This window comes from Martes martes (assembly GCF_963455335.1).
Source record: "Martes martes genome assembly, chromosome: 10".
NCBI classification, from domain to species: Eukaryota; Metazoa; Chordata; class Mammalia; order Carnivora; family Mustelidae; genus Martes; species Martes martes.
Window position 1 is genome coordinate 7,492,440 of NC_137898.1, and position 22,300 is coordinate 7,514,739.

Sequence of the window (22,300 nt, forward strand, 5' to 3'; positions counted from 1 at the left end):
GGAAATCCTTTACAATGGGCCAGGCACTGTTCTAAATGATCCATAAAGGCGACTCTGATCATCAACCCTAGTGGTCAGAGAAGGCTGCAAGAAGGTGGTGGGACTTGGCTAGATCTTGAATGGGGACTGAGTGAGATTTGTGGAGGTGGAAAGGAACGGGCAGGGCTTTCCCTCCAGGAAAACAGCCTAAACGCGAGGTCTAGGAGATGGGAGTCGGGTGTGTTGGGGTGCGTGTGAGGAGACCAAGATGGTTGTACGTTGGGGGAGATAAGATCAGAACTGTAGAGTCAGGTCAGCGTCTAAAAGTCTTGACTTCCAGCCAAGAATGTGGGTCATGGGAAGTTTTAAAGCCAGACAGATTCAGGCTCAGATTTTGACTCTGTCCCCTCACTGGCAGTATGACACGGGACAAGTTTCTCCTGCTATAGGAGGTTCAGTGTCCCCGTCTCTGTGAGAGGGTGATGGTAGCATCCCTTGACAAGGCAGTAGTGGCGAGAGATGGGAACAGCGCATGGAAAGAGCCCGGCACCCTTGAAGTACTCAGTATGTAAGAAGTGTTTTTGATTATTCATTCAACAAACATAAGCATGTCTTTTTCTGAGCCAGGAACTGTGCAAGCAGCTGGAGGTAGAGATGAATGAGACATTGTCCTTGCTTTTGGATATCACACAGTCCAGCCAGGAAGCAGAGATGGAAACGCAATTCGCCTTGGAGATACAATAAAGTGAAATAAGGATACAATGTACATATTGAGATCAGGCACAGAGGAGGGGCAGTTAGCCCTGCCGTGTGAGGCCAGTTGGGGAACACAGAGGTATACTGACCTGGTCTTAAAATAAGAGCTGGCTTTCTCAGGGAGCTAAGGGTGGGAGGAGTGGGACTAGGGAAGGGTCTTTCAAGCCAAGGGAACAGTATGTGCAGAAATGTGGGACATTAGGGGAATGGACAGCTGTTGGGTGTGGCTAGAACCTGGATTGTCACAGGAAAGGAGGTTGGAGGGAGGCATGGCCCAATTTCCAATGGACTTGCTTGAGAAGATCAGACTGTATCCTGGAGGAGTGTCCTGGGAAGTCTTGAAGGGTTTTAAACAGGGTTGTGACTTGGTTGGACCGCTTTAGTGGTGTGTGGACTAAGAACTGCTGGGGAAAAGACTGGCGTTGGGGGGAGATCATTGAAGAGGCTTATTAATGTTCCGAGGAGAGGATCTGAGAAGGGTCTGGCTTTGGGGCCATGGTGGGGGAGGGATGGAAGGATGAAAAACATTTCTAGGAGTTTTGTTTAGTTTTTAGGGGTTTAGAAGGTGGAACTGACAGGACCTGGTGATTGGTATGAAAAAAAAAAAAAAAAAAGAACAAGGCTGATTTCTGGTTGCCTACATTGACCAGGGAGAGCAGGTGGGAGGAGAGGGAAGGGTTAGGAGGTCCATCTTGGGCATGCTGGGGGCGAGAAGCCCAGGTAGCACTTCTCTGAAGACAGGTGGGGACATAGATTGAGAACACAGAAGAGAGGTTTGAGCCACTGAAAAGTTCTGAGTGTGTGTGCGGGTGCGCATGTGCCTCTGTGTGTGTGTGTTTGTGTGTGTGTGTATGTGTGTGCTTGATCAGAGCAGTATTTCATCAGGTGTATCTGGCCCCTGGGCCAAGAGAGCCTAGTTGGGGATGGGCAGGGAGACCAACCAGCAGGAGGCTCTTGGAGGAAACCGGAGGGGATAGGTGGGGCTAGGATGACCTAGGAGAACAGTGGTCAAAGTCAGAGATGACTGTGCTGCTGGGCAAGTTCCCTTCCCTGCCCCCTGGAAGTAGGTAACACCACCAGTCTCCTGAGGTTGCTGGGAGGGTAATGTGTGAGCCCCCTGCTGAGGGCCGCTAGGGTGTCGGCCACTTGGCTAATTAGCGGCATCTTGAGCTTGGCTGAGTGGGGGGCACCTCGTGGGGGTTTGAGAAGCATCGGTTGAATGCAATGCCTTTGCCAAATGCAGGGCAACGGGCCTTTGGTTGCGGGGGTGGGGAGAAGCGCGGCTTTCGTGGTGGACTTTGGGTGTCAGGGAGCTGTCCGAGTAATCGCTGCGCAGACAGACGGGGACCCACAACTGGTACCCAGGGGAGAAGCCCAGTCTACAAACACAGGCTGGGGAGTCCTTAAGCCACGGAAGTGAGCTATCGCCAAGGAGGGCAGGGAGAAGGAAGGAGCATGGAAGGCATAGGACCCAGCCTGGAAGGGTCTGTGATGGCAGGTGAATCAGCAGAAAGCAAAGAGCCGCACAGGAGGAGAGGTCAGTGAGTCTCCAGGAGCTGTGTCCCGGAAGCCAGGAGAGGCAAGGCTCACGCGGCCCGCAAACCTAGCAGGCTCGTCGCGTCTTCGTGGGTGTAGCGTGGCCCACGTTTGTGGCAGGTGGGAATACTTTTGAAAGACCAGCCATGTTGGATTTTCTAGAACATCACCCTGCCTCTTTGTTTGTACAGGTGCTGGAGAGATGATTGCGCTGACTGCCTGGGGCGTTTGCACACCAGGGCCAAAGAGGTCCGGCCGTGAGGCTCCTCGCGAGAGCCCAGGGGTTTTCCTGGGGGCCCCTTTCTAGCCCGCATAGCAACCCCTGCCCTCAAAGCAATGCGATCCAGTTTATTTAAGAACACTGTGTAGACACAGTTTTTTGGGGGGGTGCGGCTGGCCGGTGGAAGCAGTTCTGCGTGTACAACATGTGCAGATAGGTAAAGGCTTGCATGAAATGCAGATAGACGGTCGATGGACAGACAGAAAGGGGGCTGTGTTCATCGCGGAGTCCTCAGCCGGCGGAGGGAGAGCGGGGCGTGTTGGCGGTGTACGCATCTAATATTAGATCTTAGATCACCGTGTGGGTATTGATTCTGCATTCAGCCCCCGTGTGTGTATTAAGGAGGTGGGATAAGGTCTGATAAATGACAGCGTGTGTGTTTCTGGAGAGACCTAACCCCCTAAGAGCCGCTGAACAAATGACACAAAATGACGCCGGAGGCAGGTGACAGTGCGTGCCTGCAGGAGTGAGTGTGCACCCAACAGCTGTGTGTGTGTGTGTGTGTGTGTGTGTGTGTGTGTCCTGTGGCCTGCAGGCCCATGTGCGTGTGCATGCGTGTGCGTGTGCGTGTGCGTGTGTGTTTCCCCATCGGGTCTGTGCGTTTGTAGGCTGCGCTTTTTCTCTGCCACCTGTTGCTTCCTCCGAAGTCTCCCAGGAGGTGGGCGCGTGAGAAATGTTCAGGGAAGGGGATGACCCCGCCTCACCCTGGGCAGACCAGAGCCCGGCCTGCCTGGGCTGTTGTCGCTTCTTCGAAGGAACCGTCTCCATCCTCTCTTGACCCACTGGGGTCAAGACCCAGGCCCAGTCAGAGCCCCTAGGTGAGGGCTGGCAACCCAGAGGCTGCGGTGGGACTTAGGGACGGGTCCAGTGTGGCCCACTGTGTTCTGATCACCTCCCCCAGCTGCTTGTCCCTAGAATCACAGAACCGGAGCCAGAGGGGCCTTGGAAACGTTCGAGTCCGCCGGCCTCATTTTTACAGAGGAGGGACAGGTGGCTCAGAGAGGTCCAGTGACCGGGATGGGATGGGAGTCACGTGGCACTTTGAGGCAGAACTGGGCTTTCTGACCTTCGGACTGTGTGCGGATGACTTCTCTCCCGTGGGGGTAGAGTGTTGCGGGGTGGGGTGGTGGCATCCGTGTGTGCAAAGGCTTCGAGTGTGGGTTGCGTGAGAGATGACACGTGTCTCCGGATCGCTGAGCGCCTATGTGTGTCAGTGTGTCACCGAGTGTGAGTGTGTCTCGGGTAAGCCCTGTGTGAGCGTGTCCCCATCTGTCTCCGAGGCACCGTGGAATGAAGGGGAGGAGCGTGCTCGGGAGAGGCAAGCCTGCCCGCCTGCCTGCCACTCCAGGCTCTGCCCCCCGAGTCTCTGTGTGACCTTGAGGGTCACTTCCCTGCCCTGGGCCTCAGTTTCCGGAAATGTAACATGAGATGTAGGGCCTCCTGGACGGAGTGACCCTGTGTGTGAGGCCTTGACTCAGATGGCCGCTCCGTGTCTGTCCCCTTTCAGCCTGGGTGGGGCTCAGGGACCTTGAACTCCTCACCCCCCCCTGGGAGCTCTGTCCTTGGTACCCCCACTAACCAGCCCTCCTTTCTTCTCTCTCTCTGTCTTGCCCTTCCCTGAACCTTGCCGGCCTACAGAGGAGCACCCCATGGAAGGTGAGTGATGCTTTCTTGTCTTTGGGGCGGTGGTCAGTCACCGCGGGGTCCTCTGTGAGGGGGTGTCGTTGGCCCCCGGAGGGCTCCCTCTCCTGCCCATGTTTGGGGGCCCCCTAGGGGAAGGATGTCTGGGGGTCCTCTTGGCTGCCTCGGCCCCACTTCTCGCCTGTTCCTTCCTTATTGGTTTGCTGGGGAGAACTGCTGGGCAGAGAGCAGGCCTTTCCGCGGGCCGCTGCGCCGCCTGGCATGTGTTCTTCTTTAGGGAGGAGACGGGAGCGAGGACGAAGGGATAGAGCTGGAGGGTCTGAAGTGCCCGGAAGGGAGTGAGGAGACACTCTTGGCCAGCCCAGCGGGGGGGGAGCTTACGAGGGCCATGCAGCTGGGGGTCTTGGGGCTGCGTGGGTGGGGTCCGCTCTGAGTCTGGAGGAGGCAGGCAGAGGGCGGGGGGCCGTGTCCCCGGGTCCGTGGGTGTAGGTGGGTGGCAGCTTCTCTGCTCTGACGGACACCTGGGCTGGACGGCAGGGGCGGTCTGCTTCTTCTCTGGGCCCTGGTCGAGGGCCAGCGCTAGGCCCGGAGGCTGCCCCTCTTTGGAGTCCCTCTGTCTGTTCCTTCCCTGTCCTCTGTTTCGTCTGCCTTTCCTTTCTCTCTCTCGCTCGCTCTCTCTCTCTCTCTCTGGTTTCTGTCTTAACCTTTCTTTTTCTCCAGGGCTCTATCTCTGGACCTCTTCCTCTGTCTCTGTCTTTCCCCCGGCTCTCTCTGGGCTCCTGTCAGTCTCTGAACCGTCCCCTCTCGCGTTGGTGTGCCCTGCTCCTTGTCCTCCTCTGGGGTGCCCGGGAGACGGGAAGACTCGGTGGGCTGGTCAGGTGTGGCGGCTGGGTGGCGGGGAGCTCACGCGGCCACCAGGAAGAAGGCAGGCAGCAAGGAGGGTGGGAGGGGGGATCCGGTCCCCAAACCTGTCCCATGTTCTTTTCCTGGAGAAGCAGGAAGAGGGCGGGAGAGTGGGAGGGACACGGGGACTCTAGGTAGGCCGGAAGCTCCCTGGGCCTGGGCCCTGGCGCGGGAGGGGTAGGGGGAAAGCACTCAGGACGGGGGAGTCCCAGCTGGGAAAGAAGGGGGGGGGCTTTTGGCCGGAGTGTGGGCTGGAATCCATTTTTCCTTGTGGCGTCCATGGTTTGGCTTGTCTCTTACTGATGTCTCTTTTCCCTGAGTGGCTTCGTTTCCCCTGGTCCCGGGGGGCAGGCACCCATCTCTGTGTGTGTGTGTGTGTGTGTGTGTGTGTGCAAGAGAGAGAGAGAGAGACTGCGTGTAGCTGTGTGCACACGTCTCCTTGGGCTTGGCTGCTTGGTTGTGCCCGTGTGCCTTTGTGCACGTCTGTCCCTCTGTGCTCTTGTGCTCGTGCCTGAGTGTGTGTGTAGGTGCGTGCACGCCTGTCCTCGTGTCTTCTGTGGCGTGGTCCGCATCTCTGTGTGTCTCTGTAGGCGTGTCTGCGTCTGTGTCTGCCTCTCTGTGTGTCAGTGTTTACCTCCGTGTGCGTGAGAGAGGGAGTCTGTGCGTCGTGTGGACGCAGCCGTCTGAGGGCTGGAGATAAGATTTAGTGCTGATGTGACTTTTACTTGCTCTTGATGTCATGTCTCCTCCGGAACAAAGGGAGAGACGGAAGGAGAGAGAGGGGAGGGGAACGAGCCAGAAGGGGGAGGCTTGTAGGGAGGAAGACAGGGGCAGAGAGGTGGGAGGAAAGAGGGGGGTAAGTAGAGGCAGGAAGAGGAAGTGGAGGGAGGGACAGAAAGGAGAGAACTCAGGGAGGGGAAACAAAGGAGAAAGCAGGAGGGCTGCTGGAGAGAGGTGACTAAGCCAGGAGGGGACAGGAGAGGGACCGTCAGTTCTTTCCCAAGCAAGCAGGATAGACAGGGACAAGAAGGGAAGCTGGGCTTGGGGACAAGTGGGGAATGAGCCCCTTTGGATGCCACTGACCCATTTCTTGTGGGCGGCACGCTGGCCTGCTGTTTTGGAAGGGGCAGTGTGTGTGCCTGCGTGTCAGCGTGTGTGTGTAACACACCCAGGGGTGTGACACATCTGTGTGTCTCTCTGTGACGTGTCTGCTTGTGTGTCTCTCAATCCTGTCCCCTGTCGCCATCTTTCTTCTTGGGTCATCTTGGGCTTCTGGTAGAAGGGCAGGGAGTGAGACTGGGAGTGGTTTTGGGGGGCTGGGGTGGGCTGGGGCCTCCTCTGGGGCGCAGTGCTCTGGACTCAGCCGCTGAGACCTTAGGGTCCTCCTTGCCGCCTTCATCCTCTTTTCCCGTCCCTCAATGCTGTGCCCTCATCCTGGCCTTCTCCCGGGAACCCGGCCAACCAGCTCCCCAGCCCCTGACAGCCCCTGCTCCGTCCTCCCCAGCCTCTGGTAACAGGGAGAGAAGACCCAGAAGCAGCCAGATAAAATGTCCTAGGAAAGGGCCCTTGGTAATGCCATCCATCACTGCCGGCCTCTTCTCCGGGGGGTGGGAGGAGGGACCAATGCCACAGGTGGACGTGGGGAGGGCTCGCCCCGGCCCGCTGGGCTCGAGGAGGGAGCAGAGATTTCAGGCCTGGGGGACGGGGGCGGGGGCTGAGGAGACGTAGGCTTTAAGGGGGGCGCACCCGCAGGCCAGGCTGGCTGGAGCCAGGGGGTAGACAGGGCAGGGAACCGGCCTCCCCTTGCCCAAGATGGCTGGTGCTGTCACGCCTGAGGGAGCTGAGCAGCTGGTTGCCGTGGTGACGGAGGGAAAGTGCCGCATGCTAATGAGGCTGCCTGGGAGCTGGGCAGTGGAAGGGTCTGCGAGGGGAGAGACTTGGCTCCGTCCCCACCCCACGCAGCCATGCAGGCCTGCAGGGGGGACAGAGGGCCCGTCCTAGGGCCTCTAGCCCCTGGGCCTGGATTTCCAAGGATGGGAGGCCACAGGCGAGGCTATTTCTGCCTGGAAGAGTTGGGGGAAGGTTTAGGGCTCTGGGTCTGGCTCCTGGGTTTAGGGGGTTTGGAAGAAAATGCTGGGAGACCTTGGAGAAAGTTTGTGGGGGACATTCAGAGCCAAGAATAAGACTCAGTCCAGATGCTTGGTCCTCTCCACTTTCGTGGCTAAAACCTTTGTCTTCCCTAGAGCTGTTCTCTCCTGATGCAGCCCTTTTGATGCAGGAGGGGTGGTCCCCTCCCCCAACCGGCCTGAGCTGCAGAGGTGGGGGGAGACCCATGCCTTTCCCCCAAGAGAGGAGAAAGGGGCGATGTGAACCTCTGCCCACATTTTCCCCAGGGTCCAGGCCTTTGGTCCCTGGCCACTCCCTTCCTGGCCCCTGGAGGTCTTTACCTTGATAACCCCACTCTGGCCTGACTTTTCGTCCGAGGGCCACCCTCTCATTGCCACAGCACTGGGATGGTTTCCAGGTTTCCAAGGACTCTTCCTTCCCCGCCCTTTTGGCTAGAGACCTGGGAGGCAGGGTCCGGGGAGAGGGAGGGCCTGGCTGGTCATGTCAAGGAGGCCTGGGGCTGCCAGCTTCAGGTCGGGGAGGGCTTTCCGCGGCTGGTGTCCGCCCAGGACTAGGGTGCTGGTCGGCTTGGCTAGAGTCTTCCCCACCTAAGGTTTACGAAGGCCCGGGTCAGGGCTGATGAGGCTTTTCCAAGGGGCCGAGGTAACGGTGGAAAAAAGTCCCAGCCCATCTTGCCTTGAGTCTTGGAGCTAGGGCTTCTGTTTTCCATTTTCAAAATTCAGCTTCTGGCTCATCTCAGGGAGGGCTGGGCCAGAGAAAGGGGGTCCGTAGAGTAATTATGACCTCTCGGAGAGCCAGACCTCCTGCCCATAAGCCTTGGCTGTCCTCTTTGGTTCTTGCTGTCCCAAGGGGCGGGCCCCAGCCTCCCAGCTCTGCTTGTGGAAGGATCCAAGTTCAAGCCCTCTGCTCCAGCTTTTCCCACCCTCCGATCTGCTTCTGCTCTAACGTCGTCCTCCTGGGCCTCGCTTTCCTTGTAGGGTCCAGGAGCGCAGCGATCAGTGTGGAGGTTGTTGGGCAGGTGGGCATCTGGGAGGACCGGGGCTGGACAGATGCCTTTGCAAAGCCCACTTTGGTGGGATTTGTCCTTCTAGGCCCAGGCCCCGCACGTCCCCCCTCCACCTCCTGTGCCAGGCTCACAGGGGTGAGGTCTCGGGGTGGAGGTGGGGTGGGGTTGGAGGTCCCCCCTGTCCACTTAATCCCGCGCTAACAGGACACTCTCTCTCTCTCCAGGTGGCTTTGATTTTTGTGTCGTGTTTTATTTTCTCTTCCATCCGAATCGTTTTTTCTCGTTGACTGTTTTTTTTTCTCTCCGCCTCCCGGAAGAAAAAAAAAAAGAAAAAAAGAAAAAGGAAAAAGCAGCCTCCCAGCCTCATGCTTCTCCTCCTTTTCCTTTTTTTTTTCCGGCAAGAAGAAAAAAAAGAAACCAAATTCTCTCCCCCTTGCAGTGACTCCCTGCCCCGACCCTTCCTCTGGTTCTGCCTGTACCCCCTCCCCCCTTCTGGTACCCCCTCTCTCACTCTCTGTCTCTCTCTGTCCCCCCCCCTTGTGCCCTCCACCCTGTTTCTGGCATCGGGGGCCCCTCTCCTCAGCTTCCGGGGCTGGGGTCTTTCCCCTCGATGCCTGTCACAAGTTAAAAAGGGTTTTTAAATTGTGGCAGCAAAAGCTTTTGTCTCCCCTCTCTCTGGCTGATTTTGATGACTCGTGTTTTCTTTGTTTCTTTCCCCTTTTCTTTCTTTTTTCTCCCCCCCCCTTTTTTTTTTCCGTTCTTTCTTTCTCCCCTTCCCCTTTCCAAGGTCCGGCTCACCTGACGTTAAACAGCGAAGGTATGGTTTGAAGTTCTGGTTTGGATTGGATTGGATTGGATTGCCCCCAACCTGCGACTGGATTTTCTGTTCCTCTCCCTGCCCCACCCACCCCCTCCCCAGGCTCCACCTGTCCCACCGCCTTCCCGCCCTTCCTGCCCGCGGCCTCTGTCCTCTCCGTGTTCCGGGACTGGGGCGCTGGGGTGGGGGCGGGGCTGACCCCCGGCTGTGCTCTCCCCTCCCCCGCCCTCCCTGCCGCACTCCATCCGCCCTCATCTCACCTTGGTTTCTGACATCAAGAGATGTTAAAACTCCTGCCGCTGTCTCCAGTCACCCTTTTGCGTTTTCCTGGTACTGTATCTTCTTTTTCCCTCCTCATGATGGTGTTTTATTTCCTTCCACTCATTCTGATCATTCTTTCTTTTCTGTGCACCCAAGTACAAGGAGAAAAGCAGGGGCCTGAGGCAGAGGCTTCTAGGCAGCCTCGCCGCCCTCCCCCTGCTGCTGCGTGGTGTCCCCTCTGTCCACAGTGGCCTCGAAGCGGGGAGAGGCAGGGGGCTGGAGGTGTGGGACACCCTCTTGGCACAGCTGTCCCGCCGTCTGCCCTCACCGGCATCTCTTGACCCTGTTTGACAGAGGAGGACAGTCGGGCACAGAGGGATGTGGCGACTCATTAGTGATTAGATGGCCCTTAGTTGGTGGTAACATTGGGGCTGCTTCTCTATTTTTAGCCTCCCTTCCCTACCAAGTCCCTACCATCTTTAAAAGCCCTGGCGTTGAGCAAACCTGACTCTGATCCCCGCCCCCACCCAGCGCTGAGCTCTCCCCGGTCTCCTGGTCCCTGATTCTTGAGCTCAGGTGTTCCAGACCCTTAATCATTGCTCCCCATGCCCGGGGGGTCCTCTGCCAGGGCTCCTCTCCTGTAGAGGAGGGTCTCTTTAGCCTGTAGGCGGGAGAGGCCTAGGGGACGAAGACTGGACTGTGGGGAGAGGCTCCGCTCTGGAATTTGGGATGGATTTAGGTCTGGGAAGGTAGGGGTCTGGGATTCTTGCAGGGCTGTGAAATTTTGGCAAAAACGGTGGGACAAGGGGACATCCCGCGGGAGTAGTCGGGACCGGGGTGGTTCCATCACATCCTTCTTGCCTCTCAGTGCCTGTTCTGGGGCTGTTGGTGTCCAGAGAGGGTGCACCTTGTCATAGATGCAGCCCAAAGGAACAGCGCCCTACTCCCCTGCCCCCCTCCCCGACAGGTCCACAGCCCAGGTGGGATTCCAGCTTTGCTTGTGGGGATTTGGGGTTGAGATGGAATAAGGGCCCAGACACAGACTTTTAACCTCCGTTCTCCAGCCCTCCCATGGGCTCTGGCAGTAGCTGTGCGGATCCGAGAGCCAAGCGTTGAGTGCCCGAGTCCCTGGCAGGGGTGGGTGGGGAGCTCAAGCCAGCCTGGAACCCAGATGTGATAACATGTGTCTGCGGGGGCTTTGGAGAGGAGGCCTGGTGGTTTGATGGGCCGCGTGGGGGGAAGTGGGAAGTCAGCCCTGAGAAAGGCCTTCCCCATATACATGATAAACTCTGGCCAGGCAGAGTCTCTCTCGGTGTGCCTCGCCCTGCAGAAGACCATGACAGCAACCATGGCCCTGGCCCTGGGAAGCCCTGTGATCTAACTGGCAAAGCAGGGGACAGAGGGGACATCAGGAACGCTCACCACTAAGTGAACCAGGTGTAGACAGAGAACCAGATTTGCCTTGAGGACAGGCCAAGAACATGAGAGGCCTTTGGTGCGTGAATCAGGATGGTCTGGGAGGCGGGGCACCTGTGTCAGGCTTTTGGAGGAGTGAGAAGCATGAACTCCCCGCCCAGCAGAGAAGGTCCCAGAAGAAGCAGAGCGGGGAGGCGAGTGAGCGGGCATCTGGAAGTGGAGGCTTAGGGTCCCAAGGGCTGGCCTGTCTGCATGTTCTCGAGAAGAAGGAGCTTCTGAACCATCAGGGCCCCTGCTTCTCCTGCAGTCTCCCCAGCCCCGGGCCAAGGGCAGAAGTTGGTGGCTGTGATTTTCATGGGCTCTGCGGGCCTGTTGGGTTTGTCATCTGGCCCCGAAGGTAGTCCCCAGAACAGCACCCCCTGCCCCACCTGTACCTCCGAGCAGGACCTTGACCCTGGAGAGGGCCTTCTATCACCTCAAGGCTGGGGTGGGACTGGCTGGGTAGCCCCCTGTGCCTGACTCCCCAATTCTGCTTCTCCAGTAGGGTCCTTACTGTTCTCCGAGGGGGGGGCCGGGAGAGGAGGAGCCAGCGATGTGCACCAGCCAACGAAAGGTCAGTGACCCCACAGTCCCCAGAGAGCCCAGCCCCCTTGCAGGCTAACTGCACTTCCGGGGGCGGGGACAGATGAGTCAGCAAAGGTGTATCCCTTTGCCCCCACTCTGAGGTCCCCGGCGATGGCTGGGCCTGCGTCCCTGGGACCTGCCCTCGTGTGAAGGGCCACAAATCCCAGTTGTCCTAATGACCTTTTTCTAGAACACGCATGTCTTTTGGTGACAGATGTTCAAGCCCATCCCTAGGAAGTATCTGGGAAGTAGGGTAAAGAAGCAGGGCACCTCCCCCATTTAACCACCAAATTCTGGAAGCCTGCTAGATGCCAGCAGCCCAGGGGGATTCTGGTTAGGAGACGGGGCCTCTATAATATGTGTGTATCCCCTAAATGAGCCTTCACCTCCCTTTGTGGATGGCCTCGTCACCCTGGGCTTACAGATGCGAAAGGTGACGCCTGCCCGAGCCCCTGCAGTCGGCTCGTGGCCTCTCAGTCCGTCTTGGGGCTGTCTAGGTTCTCAGCAACTTTTTCTGCACTGAGGCTGCCTCCCGTAAGAGATCCTCTTTCCCAAGGAGTTTGGGGTGGGGGCAGTCTAGCAGCCCACAAGGAGCTCACTGGGTGCCAAGCCCCGGGCCTATCAGGTCCTGATCCTGGATCCGTCTGTGCTCCCTCGGACATGCCGTGCGCGCTGTTGGCTTGGCTTTCTACCACCCCCGCCTTCTTCCTGACTATTCAGTATCTCTCTGATACTGAATCTTTTTGAAAAAGCGGCCGGGCCCTCCACCCCGGCGCTCTCCCCTGAACTCTGCAAGCAAACCCACACGCTGCTCGGTGCCTCCATTTTATCTTCCTCACCACTGGCAACATTACTGTCACTTCCCCTGTTTGCCTCCCCCTCCCCCCAGACTGAGCCCCTGCCCACCTCCCCCCAGGGCAGGGGTGGGGTGTTGTCACCTGTACACCCCCAGGGCTTCACACAGCTCCCAGCAGGAGCTCCCGTGACTTTATTTGAAATGGGTAAATGGTCTCTGTTCTCCAGGGGCTCATTGACATTCTAACAAGTAACTACAAAAAAGTGTGGTCCATGCAAAGTGTCTGAAAAGTGCAGACTTTGTCCAAGAGGAGTTAACGTATTTGTTTATCTAGAGAGAGGCAGTGCGCACGCATGCGCGCGCGCGCGCGCACACACACACACACACACAAAGTTACACATCAGCGCAAGCGTCATTTATTAGTGGAATAGGTCACAGTTAACGAAGCTTCATCCCAGCTGTTCTCCTTCTAGATGCCACAGCAGTCTGTGAGGCAGGCCGACGGTCAGCCCCTTTGCCCAGAGGAGGAAGCTGGGGCTTAGAGATTGGCCTCTTGGTCAAGGTCACCGAGCTGGTGGGAGAGCCAGCATTAGTGCCCAGGTCTTCTTTCTCACATCACACTTCCTCTCGAGGGAGCAGTACAAGAGGTTACTAGGCAGTAAGTGCCAAATGAGCAGAACAGACAGCTGTAGCGCTGGAGAGGAGGGAGGGGCGAAGGAGGGCTGGAGACCTTCCCAGAGGAAGGCCTCGAGCTGGCCCTGGAAGGGAGGCAGGTGCTCTGTCTCTCATGGTGCTTAGAACACCAGGAGCCTAACACTGGGTCTCTAGCTGCCTTGGTCCTGACTGGAGACACTTGTGGGGCTCCCCACTCCCTGGCCGTGGGAGGTGAACACAGATCAGCCCTGGTCCCTCTTCTGGATCCGGGGTGGGGGTGGGGGTGGGGGTGGAGCATCAAGAGCTGCCGTTGTTTCTCTGAGGCCCCTGGGAACTGTAGCGCCCCCCGACTCCCGCCACAGGGTCCGAGTGTAGTAGTGGGGGAGAGTGCCCCCTGGCGCTTTGGGTCTGGCTCCTCCCAGGTCTGGTTTGTGGCCCCCTGAGCACCCTGGGCATCCTTACGGCCACAGAGACCAGCCGTCAGTCCCTTTGATCCTGCTGGCCTCCTCCCCATTCCGGGTCTGCTCCCCATTCCGGGTCTGCTCGGTTCTTCCCGCCAACCTTGGGCTGTCTGGTTCACATTTGCTCACCTCCTTTCTGTCCCTCTCTTCCAATTCTTTCCCACTCTCTCTGGCGGCTCCAAGCCTCTGTCCATCTCTGGGCTTAATCGGAGAACACGGAGACTCCTCCGACCCCATAGCTGGCTTTGCCTCCTCTTCTAGGAGATCCGAGGCAGAGCCCAGAGGAATCGAGGAATGGCCTTGGCAGCCGTGGTCCTGCTCCGGGCCCTCCTCTCCGCTCTCTTTTGTTCTGCCCCCATCACTTCTTCACGTGATGGCTTTCTTCTTTCTTTCTGTTTGCTGTCCCTTTAATGATAGTTCCTTTGACTGCAGTGAAGGTGAGGGAACGGGAGGGGAAGCCTGGCTTCTGGAAAGGACTAGTACGGGTGGCAAACCCAAGGTCAAACGCATCCCCTTCTCCAGTCCTTGAGCCCCCTGGCTCTGCCCAGACTTGGGCAGCAGGCCTGGTTGCTATGGAAACACCCAGGCCCTGAGACAGCCTTGGCTTCCCTTCCCTAGAGGCCCCTGTCCCCCTTTCCTTGCTGGTCCCATTCCGGCCCCCTCACCTGTCCCCCCTCGGCTTGCGGCTCGTCTTTAACCAGGCTGCTTCTCTCTGTCACCTCTTGCTGCATCCTTGCTCTGAGCCGGCTCCATGTCCCTTCTGCCCCCTGTGGCCATCTCTCCCCCTCTCTGTGGTTCCCCTCTGCGCCATCCTTCTTCCCCGTTGTCCCGTTCCCGTCTCTGCCTGGCTCCCCTTCATTTCCTGGTCCTTCTCGCTGGAGCCCGGAGGTAGGCAGAGCGGGGTTCCGACTGTCCCCGTGTTGCTCCTGCCCCCACCAGCTCCGCGGCCCCGTGGCCTCAGGAAACCGGGCCTTGCCAGCTGCAGCGAGCGCAGTGCCAGGCTCTGGGGCAGCAGCTGGTGCCTTGGCATCCGGAGGCAGTGAGGACGGAGTCTCCGGGCAGCGCGCCCGGAGGGAGAGAAGCGGGGCTGTTGTGTGCCGGGGAGGGGCGGCGGCGGAAAGCGCACCCGGGTCACGGCCGCTCCCACACGTGGTGCTGCTACTGTGGCCGGGCTCACAGGGGCGCAGGTGTCCTCCGAGGGCTGTGCGTGCGCCTGGCATTGTGCCCTGCTCCTTCCTGGGCCTGGTGGCCTGGGTTGAGGACCCTGCACTCCATGAGGGCCTGAGGCCGCCCATCCCCACCCCAACCCACAATGGGAGGTGGGCCAGGCGAGCTCTGCAGTGCCCAGTGTTGGCAGAAGCGAGTCCCTGTCTTCGTCTGGGTCCTCTGCTTTGCCCTGACTCCACTTCCCCTCCTCTTCCTCCCGTGTGTGCTCTAGCTTGTGGCGGTGCGGGGCTGGGACCCTCAACATCTCTCCACACGGCTGTCGTCCTGTCACTTGTCACTCATTTACAGACGCTACAAATCCCTAAGGTCTCCCAAGTGTTATTTTGCTTCTGTTTGAAAAGTGCCCTTGGAGGGAGCCCTGTGCCGGGTGCTTACACACGCACACATGCAAACGCACGCACGTGTGCCCAAGACCCAGAACCATCTGCTGGCACTCGGGAGCCCTACCCCTGCCCTCTGGGGCCCCTCGGAGACTCTCGGCCTAGGGCCCATCTGTACTGTCCTCTCAGGTTGGAGTGACCAGGGGCTGGCCTGGCGGCTGGCCTGCGGTCACCTGTGTGAGCCCCACCTGGTGGTCCTCAGCTCCCTCGTGCTTATCCCTGTCACCTGCATCGTCCTCCCGTGTGTCTTCCCCACGTCTTACCTTACCCCACCCCACCGTTCCCCAGCCTCCTCTTCTGCTCCCTGCCACCCACCAAGCCTGCTGGGCCTATCCCCACCACGTGAGGCCCGAAACTGCCCCGGGCCCTGAGAATGACCATCTGCAGAGAAGAGGCAGGGGCGGGAGGAGGCGGGCTGCCATTAGGAGACCCTCGGCGCCCCAGCCTTAGGGGAGGCGCTCCAGCATCCCTTGGTTCCGGGAAGTGGCCGAAGGAGGGCCGGCTGGGGGTGGGGGTGGGTGCGGGGAGAGTGCAAACGTCTGCTTTGCCCAGGCTTGTGGCAGCTAAATTGTCAGCTGTCTGTGTGAGCGCCGCTGAGCCGCCTCCCGCTTTGGCCATGGACACAGGCAAAGGCGACTTCTGACAGTCAAAACGTCCGTGTCCAGAGGGAGGGTGGATGAGTGGGGGGGGGGTGGTGGGGACGGAATAGGGCCTGACACTTGCAGAGGGAGCTGCTGGGCTCCCTCTGGTGCCCAGGACCTGTGCCCCGGGCCGCTGGAGGGGCGGCGGCAGGTCCGGCGTGCCCTGTCCGGCTCAGCCTCTCCCGTTTCCCCATGCCGCGGCATCCAGGCAAGGAGGAGTTTGTGGCGACCTTCAAAGGCAACGAGTTCTTCTGCTACGACCTGTCGCACAACCCGATCCAGAGCAGCACGGATGAGATCACGCTGGCCTTCCGCACCCTGCAGCGCAACGGGCTGATGCTGCACACGGGCAAGTCGGCCGACTACGTCAACCTGTCCCTCAAGTCTGGGGCTGTCTGGCTGGTCATCAACCTGGGCTCAGGAGCCTTCGAGGCCCTTGTGGAACCCGTCAACGGCAAGTTCAACGACAACGCCTGGCACGACGTCCGGGTCACCCGAAACCTGCGCCAGGTAGGGGGAGCGAGAAGGAGGCGGGGGTGGGGGGTGGCAGCTGTGCTGGGGTGGACGGGAGTGCAGTGCAGGGGGGGCGGCCTGCGTGGAGGGGCGTGGGGGGGTGTGGGGTGGGGTGGTAAGGCATCAAGGCCCCGCCCAAGAGGTGTGGTTCTGGAGATGTTCCAGGCTTGGGGTGCGAGGGCAGCGGAGCGTGGGGGCGGCGGGCAGGTTGCAAGCTCCAGGAAGGCAAGCGGAGAGGAGGCTGCAGAGCTGCCTGGGGCGGGGCCCGAGGGAAGGGGAAGGGCCCTGGCTCTCACTGGTGTCCGCTGCTAGGCTTTCAAGGGCCCCGGGGGTTAAAAAGTCAGGTGCCCTGGCAGGAGAGCAATTTTGGGGAGGGCGGTAGAGCCTGGGTGGGTGGGCCCTGGGAGCCGGTGGAAAGGTTCTGGCCTGGTGGCTGTGGGTTCCCTGACTCTAGGGCAGAAGGGCACCGATGTAAGTGTGGGGACAGAGTGTGGCCTGCCCACTGGCGGGGCCTTTCCAGGGCAAGGCAGGGATGGGCTCCGGGCAGGGTAAAGGTGCGGCAGGTGTGAGGGAGAGCAGGACTGCTGGGCGTGCTGGGCCTCGCCTCTCCTCCGGGACTGCACACTTCCTTCTCCTCGCCCCTCCTGGCGGGCCCAGCAGCCCGTGGCGATCTTTCCGCGGCCCCCAGGCCCCTTGCAGGAGCCCAGAGGAGACCCCGCAGGAAGGACGAGATTCTTCTCTGCAGCGGCTCCCAGATGGTCCACCGGCAGGGGCAGCAGCTCTAGAGTCCTCCAGGTGGCCTCTGTGCCACTGGCTTCTAAGGCCCAGGGTGGCCACGGTGGGTCAGGCCGTCTCTCTGGCCGGGCTTCTGCTTGACCCCCACTCCCCTCACCCCCCATTTGTTTCCGGCCCTGGCAACTTCTTGCCTTAAGCAGCCTCCCAGCCAGACCCCTCTTCCTCTGCCAGCGCAGCCGCCGTGCCTCCAGCGACACCCGTCTACATCTCCCGACTCCTCTCTCCGTGCGCTCGGGCAGGGGCGGGGGGCCCGGGCTCCTGCTGGTCCTCTTCTCTCAGACCCACCGCTTTCTCTCGCAGCGAGTGGCGGGGAAGCTCTTCCAGCTGTTCCCAGCAGGCTGAGGGCCACCAGGGACGCGGCCATCGCTGTCCCGGGAGGCGCTTCACCACTGCCGGTTAGGCCTCCTCTCGCTAGGTATCGTCTCTGTCCTTCCTAGTTCCAGCCTCGCGGCCACTCGCCTTCCGCCGCCTCTCCTGATGGTCCTGGCCATGCTCCTTCTCCCTGCTGCCTCCCAGACAGGCTCCTCTGTGGGCGTGGGGATCCCGGCTGACCTCGCGCTCTTCCTACCCGTTCTTTGCCACCCCTGGGGGATGACTGCATGGGGGCTCCTCCATTGGCACCTTCCTCCTTGCTGGGAGGTCTCTGTGACTAATCCTGGGGCTCCTTCTCGAGCCTGCTACTTCCCGTGGCTGCGGGGCTCCTACCCACGTGCCTCCTCTCCGTGCTCCCCATGCTCCGAGGGGTACCAAGCTTGGGGGGGGCCCTCCTCAGGGCAGTGCCTTTCTTCACGTCACATCATTCTCTGACCCCATCGTAGGGCGGTCTTGTGTTGTCACTATTGTCTGAGCACACCTGAGTGTGTCCTGTGCATTTGTCCTACTTGTAGGTGCCACACGTGTGGCACCTGCTGGGGGGAAGGGGCATTGTTCTGGTGCTTCTCGAAGACTCTCCCTTCGCGGGACCAGGACTGTCACCTGGTACTGACCTCTGGGAACATGCTGCAAGCCCAGGGTCCCTATCCACGTGTCGCTGGTCAACAAACACATCATGCATCCACGGTGGGTGCAGAGGGGGAAAGGCAGTCCGTGCCCTGCCAGCCCTCCGGCTCCCGGGGACACAGGGTGGATCTGTTGAAAGAGAGCAGAGCAAAGCTACGCCTGTGCCAGGGAGCAGCAGGGACCTTAAAAGTTCTGGGAGCTTAGAGTCACTGAGAGGAGGCTGGGGGAGGCAGGGGAGGCCTGGCCCCAGCAGCACCGAGTGGAGACAGTGACCCATGGTGGCCTCTTCCCGGGGCTCCCAGAGTTGGGGGTTCAAGCTGCTAACTGCTGGAAATCACTTTCCCTGGCCTTTTTTCTTTCCTTTCTTTTCTTTTTTTTTTTTTTTTAAAGATTTATTTATTTTTTTGAGAGTAAGAGAGCAAGCCTGGGTGGGAGGAGGGGCAGAGGGAGAGGGAGAGAGAGAATCTCAAGCAGACTCCCGGCTGAGCACGGAGCCCAACATGGGGCTCGATCTCAGGATCCTGAGATCATGACCTGAGCTGAAATCAAGACTCGGATGCTTAACTGACCGAGGCCCCCAGGTGCCCCTTCCCCTGGTCTCTTTTACGACGAGTCCGAGCAGAGTCCGGTCGTGGTGACCCGAGCACAGGCCTTCAGGGCCAAAGAAGGTGTCTGGTAAAGACTTGGATTGAGGTGGTCTTTAGGAAGTTGTTTCTGGAGGGATCCACATGCTTACATTCAAGGTACAGTCCCGTTTTGGTCATTGTGATGGTCCCCGAGTAGGTCAGCCTCGGGCTTGTGCTCTGGACTCACTCTCCCCACTGTCCCCACTCAAGACCCAGCCTGTGGCCGAGTCTATCCTCACCAGGCCCTCTGAGTCCCTGCCTGTTTTCTCAGGGCTTCTCAGCCAAGATCCTGGGACCTGTGAGGCTCTCAGCCAAGGACAGTGTGTCCCCTCAGGGCCCCTGGGGGGACACGGCGGATGAGACACTGTGTTCCAGCCCGTCATCACGTTCCTTACGTGTGGTCAATATCTGTGTTCATTTCTTTTCTCTATGGGGCCGGGGTGGGGGGGTCGGTCTGCTCCTTGAGGTCTTAAAACCAGCAACTAAAGCGCGTTTGTAGTTGTTTTCCAAGTGGTTTTCCTGGTTCGTTAGGCACTCTACGAGGCCGATTTTGGACAGGAGGCCCCGGCAGATCTGTTTCACATGCCCTGGGAACAACTCCTCTTCCCTTGCAAAGTCAGAGGAAAGAGCACTTCTCCCTACATCCCTTCAGGATTGTCTCAGGACCGTGTCCCCTCTTCTTACAGTGTTTTTCAGAAGACACTGGCAATCTCTTTTCTGTTTTGTATCTCGCCTAATTCTCATGAACCATCCTGTGCCGTGGGACACATTCCTGTTTTATCAATGAGCAAATCGAGACTCCGCAGGTTAGAACTTGCCCGGTTATCCCCTCAGGAAGGGATAGGATTGGAAGTCTGCCCTCGAAGCCGCACCCGTTTCCCTACCTCCCTGGGAGAGCCCTGGTTGGTGTCCCTTGGAGCAAAATGCAAAGGCCACCAGAACTCCTAATTTGTCTTGTGGATCTTCCATTCTTGGATGTTCTCGAGTCTTGTCTCTGCCCCTAGCTGCTCTAGGTAGAGCTACAGCCAGAGTTCAAGGTGGAGAGGGGGCTAAGTTGCCCCTGGATATAATGGCTGAGCCCCCCGCCCCATGACTTGATGCCTTCCTCCTTCTTCATGCGCTGTCATTCTTGTGCTGTCGGACTCCAGGAGCCCTCTCTGTTCCTAGAGTGGAGAAGAACCTTTACCACTCATGTGCTGGTGGGAAGCCTTAGTATTCTGCATCCTGGCATTCTGGAAGGCACACGGGCTGCTGCGGACCCCTCCTTGTGCTGTGTCCCGGGCCGCCAGGAATGGCTTCCAGCGTCCGCTCCACTCGACTTACTTTGGCCACAGTCGCCTTGGGTTTCGGGTTCCGGACCCATCCCTGCTTCACCTACTCCCAACTTGCTGTTTTTCAGAGGAAGCCGGGATGTCCTGACATTAGCGGCAGGCCCTGGCTTTGAACTCACCTCCCTTTCTTCTCAGCCCTGTTTCTGAATTTGCTGTTCTACTTGTTAAAAATTAAAGTTGTCTCAGAAAGTTGAAAACTGTTCTTTTTTTTTCTTACTTTAGTCTCCACAACCAGTTCTAGTTCAAAAAGAGTGATAGTAGTTGGATTTTTACCTCTGATCCCCACCCCACCCCCGTGCCTTTTTTCTCCTGTGTTGCTCGACTACTCAGGGATATCAACAACTCTTCCGTTTCGGGTGCCCTGGGTATCGCTGCCCTGAAACTAATTGTCCCTTGTCCTGACTGGTTGGCCTCTTCACTTCGCCACGGTCCCGCCAGCTGACAGGACTAATCCTCGGACCCTGGGTTAGCCCCTCGCACGGGTCCCTGCACCTGCGGTTTGATCCCTGCCTTCCTGTTTTGTCAAGGGCTTCGGTATCACTAGGAATTGACACCGCTTGTCTGGACGTCTCCTGGTTGCTCAGTGTTGAATTCTGTTATTTTTCATTATACGAGGCCCTGATTAATTGTCTTTCTGAATTAGTCCCGGGCTCGCTGGTGATAATAATGCTGTAATGATCTGTCCCTAGAATACTTCTTCTTGAAATCACCCCCTCGGGTGTGCCTTTAGTCTTTAATGGACATCCAGCCAGAGTGTCCCGCCACCTCTGATCCCCTCAGCGAAGCCGCCTCTGTCCCTTTGATTTCTCTCCCACAAACACAAGGGTTATTTGGAAGGTGATGGTTGCCTCTGCCTTTGGCCTTGAGAAGAGAAAATAAACAAGAGCCACGTGGGGGCGGGGCCTCTAGAGACTGGGTTAGAAGATGCTGGTTTATGGCTTAGGGAGGAGTAAGGGGTTTTAGAGGTGAAGGGGCCTCCGTGTTCCTTTTTATGGTGCGGTGTGTGGGGGATATGGATTTCTGGGGCTGCCTGTGGGGAGTGGAGGCTCGGGGGTCTGTGGCGTGCGTGGAAGGAGGCTGGGCTGCTGGGAAAGGCTTCCCAATTCCAGGGCATGTAGGGGTGGTGGCGGAGGGGGAGCATTTCATTCCAGGACGGATAAGCTGCCCAGAGGAGCATAAGAGAATGAGGGTCTGGTGTTTGAAGAAACTGGGGAAGTTTCGGGGGGAAAATGGGCTCTGGAAAGTCAAAATTAGGGAGGAAGGAGGGATCAGCCATGAGTGGGAGAGTGGGAGGAGAGGGAGGGGGCTTGGGATGAGATATGCGGTGAACGTGAGCCCTCGGCCAGCCCGCGGAGGGCAAGGTTTCCCTTTCCCTGTTCAGGTGGTTACTCTCTCTCTTCTTTTCTCAAGGAAGAGAAACAATAAAAGAGGAGTTGCCCCTCCCTTCCATGACTCCCTGGATCGATTTGCCTCTCCTCCATGCCCAGGAAAAGCAGACCCCAGTATCCCTTCCCATGCTCCTTGGGGAACCTCTTCCCTTTGCCTCTAAATGAAATTGCCTCTCATTCTAGCCAGTCCCGTGACTCTCTGGGGGCATTGGCCACCCTTCTCCAAGGCTGACAGCCAGCTGGGCCACCACCAGCCGGTTAACCCATTAACTTGATATGGTCACTGGTCAGCCAGGAGGCCGGTTCTCTAGAAGGCCATCTGGTTGACCAGTTAGCCAACAACTCATTGTCCACTCCCCGAGTCAACAGCCCATCCCTTTCTCACGTCCCTTGTTTCCCCCCTTCCTTCCCCTCAACTCCCTAACATTTCAGCTGAAAGGACTTACTAATCCTGCATCAATGGGTCTGCTTCTTAACCCCTGCCTTCCCTCTCTCACCCTCTGTTGGAAAACCCCGTTGCCGACTCTGTGTGTGTTACTAACACGCTTATAACCCAGGGGACCAAGGGATGGGCAGGGACAGGTGGGATGAGGTATGAGTGAAAAACCGAACTAACCTTTCTGTCTCATTGCGGAATGTCGGCCATCTTTAAGTCTTTGCTTTCCTGGTCCAGTTCTTTTGTTGTTTTCTTCGCTACTAACCAAGGTCTTTAACTGTTCCCCTTCTCTGCAGCCGGCTCTTCCGGGAGGGGTGTGGGGGACAGAGGAATCTAGGGGAGGGGTTGGGAGGGGGGACTGGGAGAAGAAGGGATTTAATTTTTTGTGTGTTTTATTTCTCCCTCCCATTATAATTTAATATTCTTTAAACAAAATGCTTCAGCTGAGCCTACGGTGGGAGGGTCTGAACAACCAACCAAATACATACGGATATCTATATTTTTTTCCTCCTTCCTTGAGTTTCACAGTTGGTCATTTTATTTTTCTTTTCTTTTCGTTCTGTTCTTTCGTTGTTGTCTTTGTTGTTGTTGTTGTTGTTGTTATTTTTTTTTTTGGACCCCCCCACCCCTCCCCCATATCTCCGGTGAAGCACGCAGGGATTGGACACGCTATGGTAAACAAACTGCATTATCTGGTAGATATCACT

General features: G+C 58.2%; 1 protein-coding gene across 12 annotated transcripts in view; it reads left to right on the forward strand.

Annotated features, from left to right (window-relative positions):
* The window catches only part of NRXN2 (neurexin 2), a gene marked incomplete at both ends in the record, with an annotated part of 96,448 nt that overhangs the window by 8,397 nt on the left and 65,751 nt on the right, over positions 1-22,300 (forward strand). For 3 of the 12 annotated variants that reach the window (XM_080817169.1, XM_080817172.1, XM_080817166.1), the window contains 5 exons: positions 4,190-4,207; positions 9,016-9,045; positions 11,264-11,335; positions 15,714-16,015; positions 22,244-22,267. In XM_080817169.1, coding sequence (XP_080673295.1) covers positions 4,190-4,207; positions 9,016-9,045; positions 11,264-11,335; positions 15,714-16,015; positions 22,244-22,267 — 446 coding nt within the window. Of the gene's footprint in view, positions 1-4,189; positions 4,208-9,015; positions 9,046-11,263; positions 11,336-15,713; positions 16,016-22,243; positions 22,289-22,300 lie in introns of those variants that run through there. The other 9 variants (XM_080817168.1, XM_080817159.1, XM_080817173.1 and 6 more) reach the window with 7 other exon arrangements.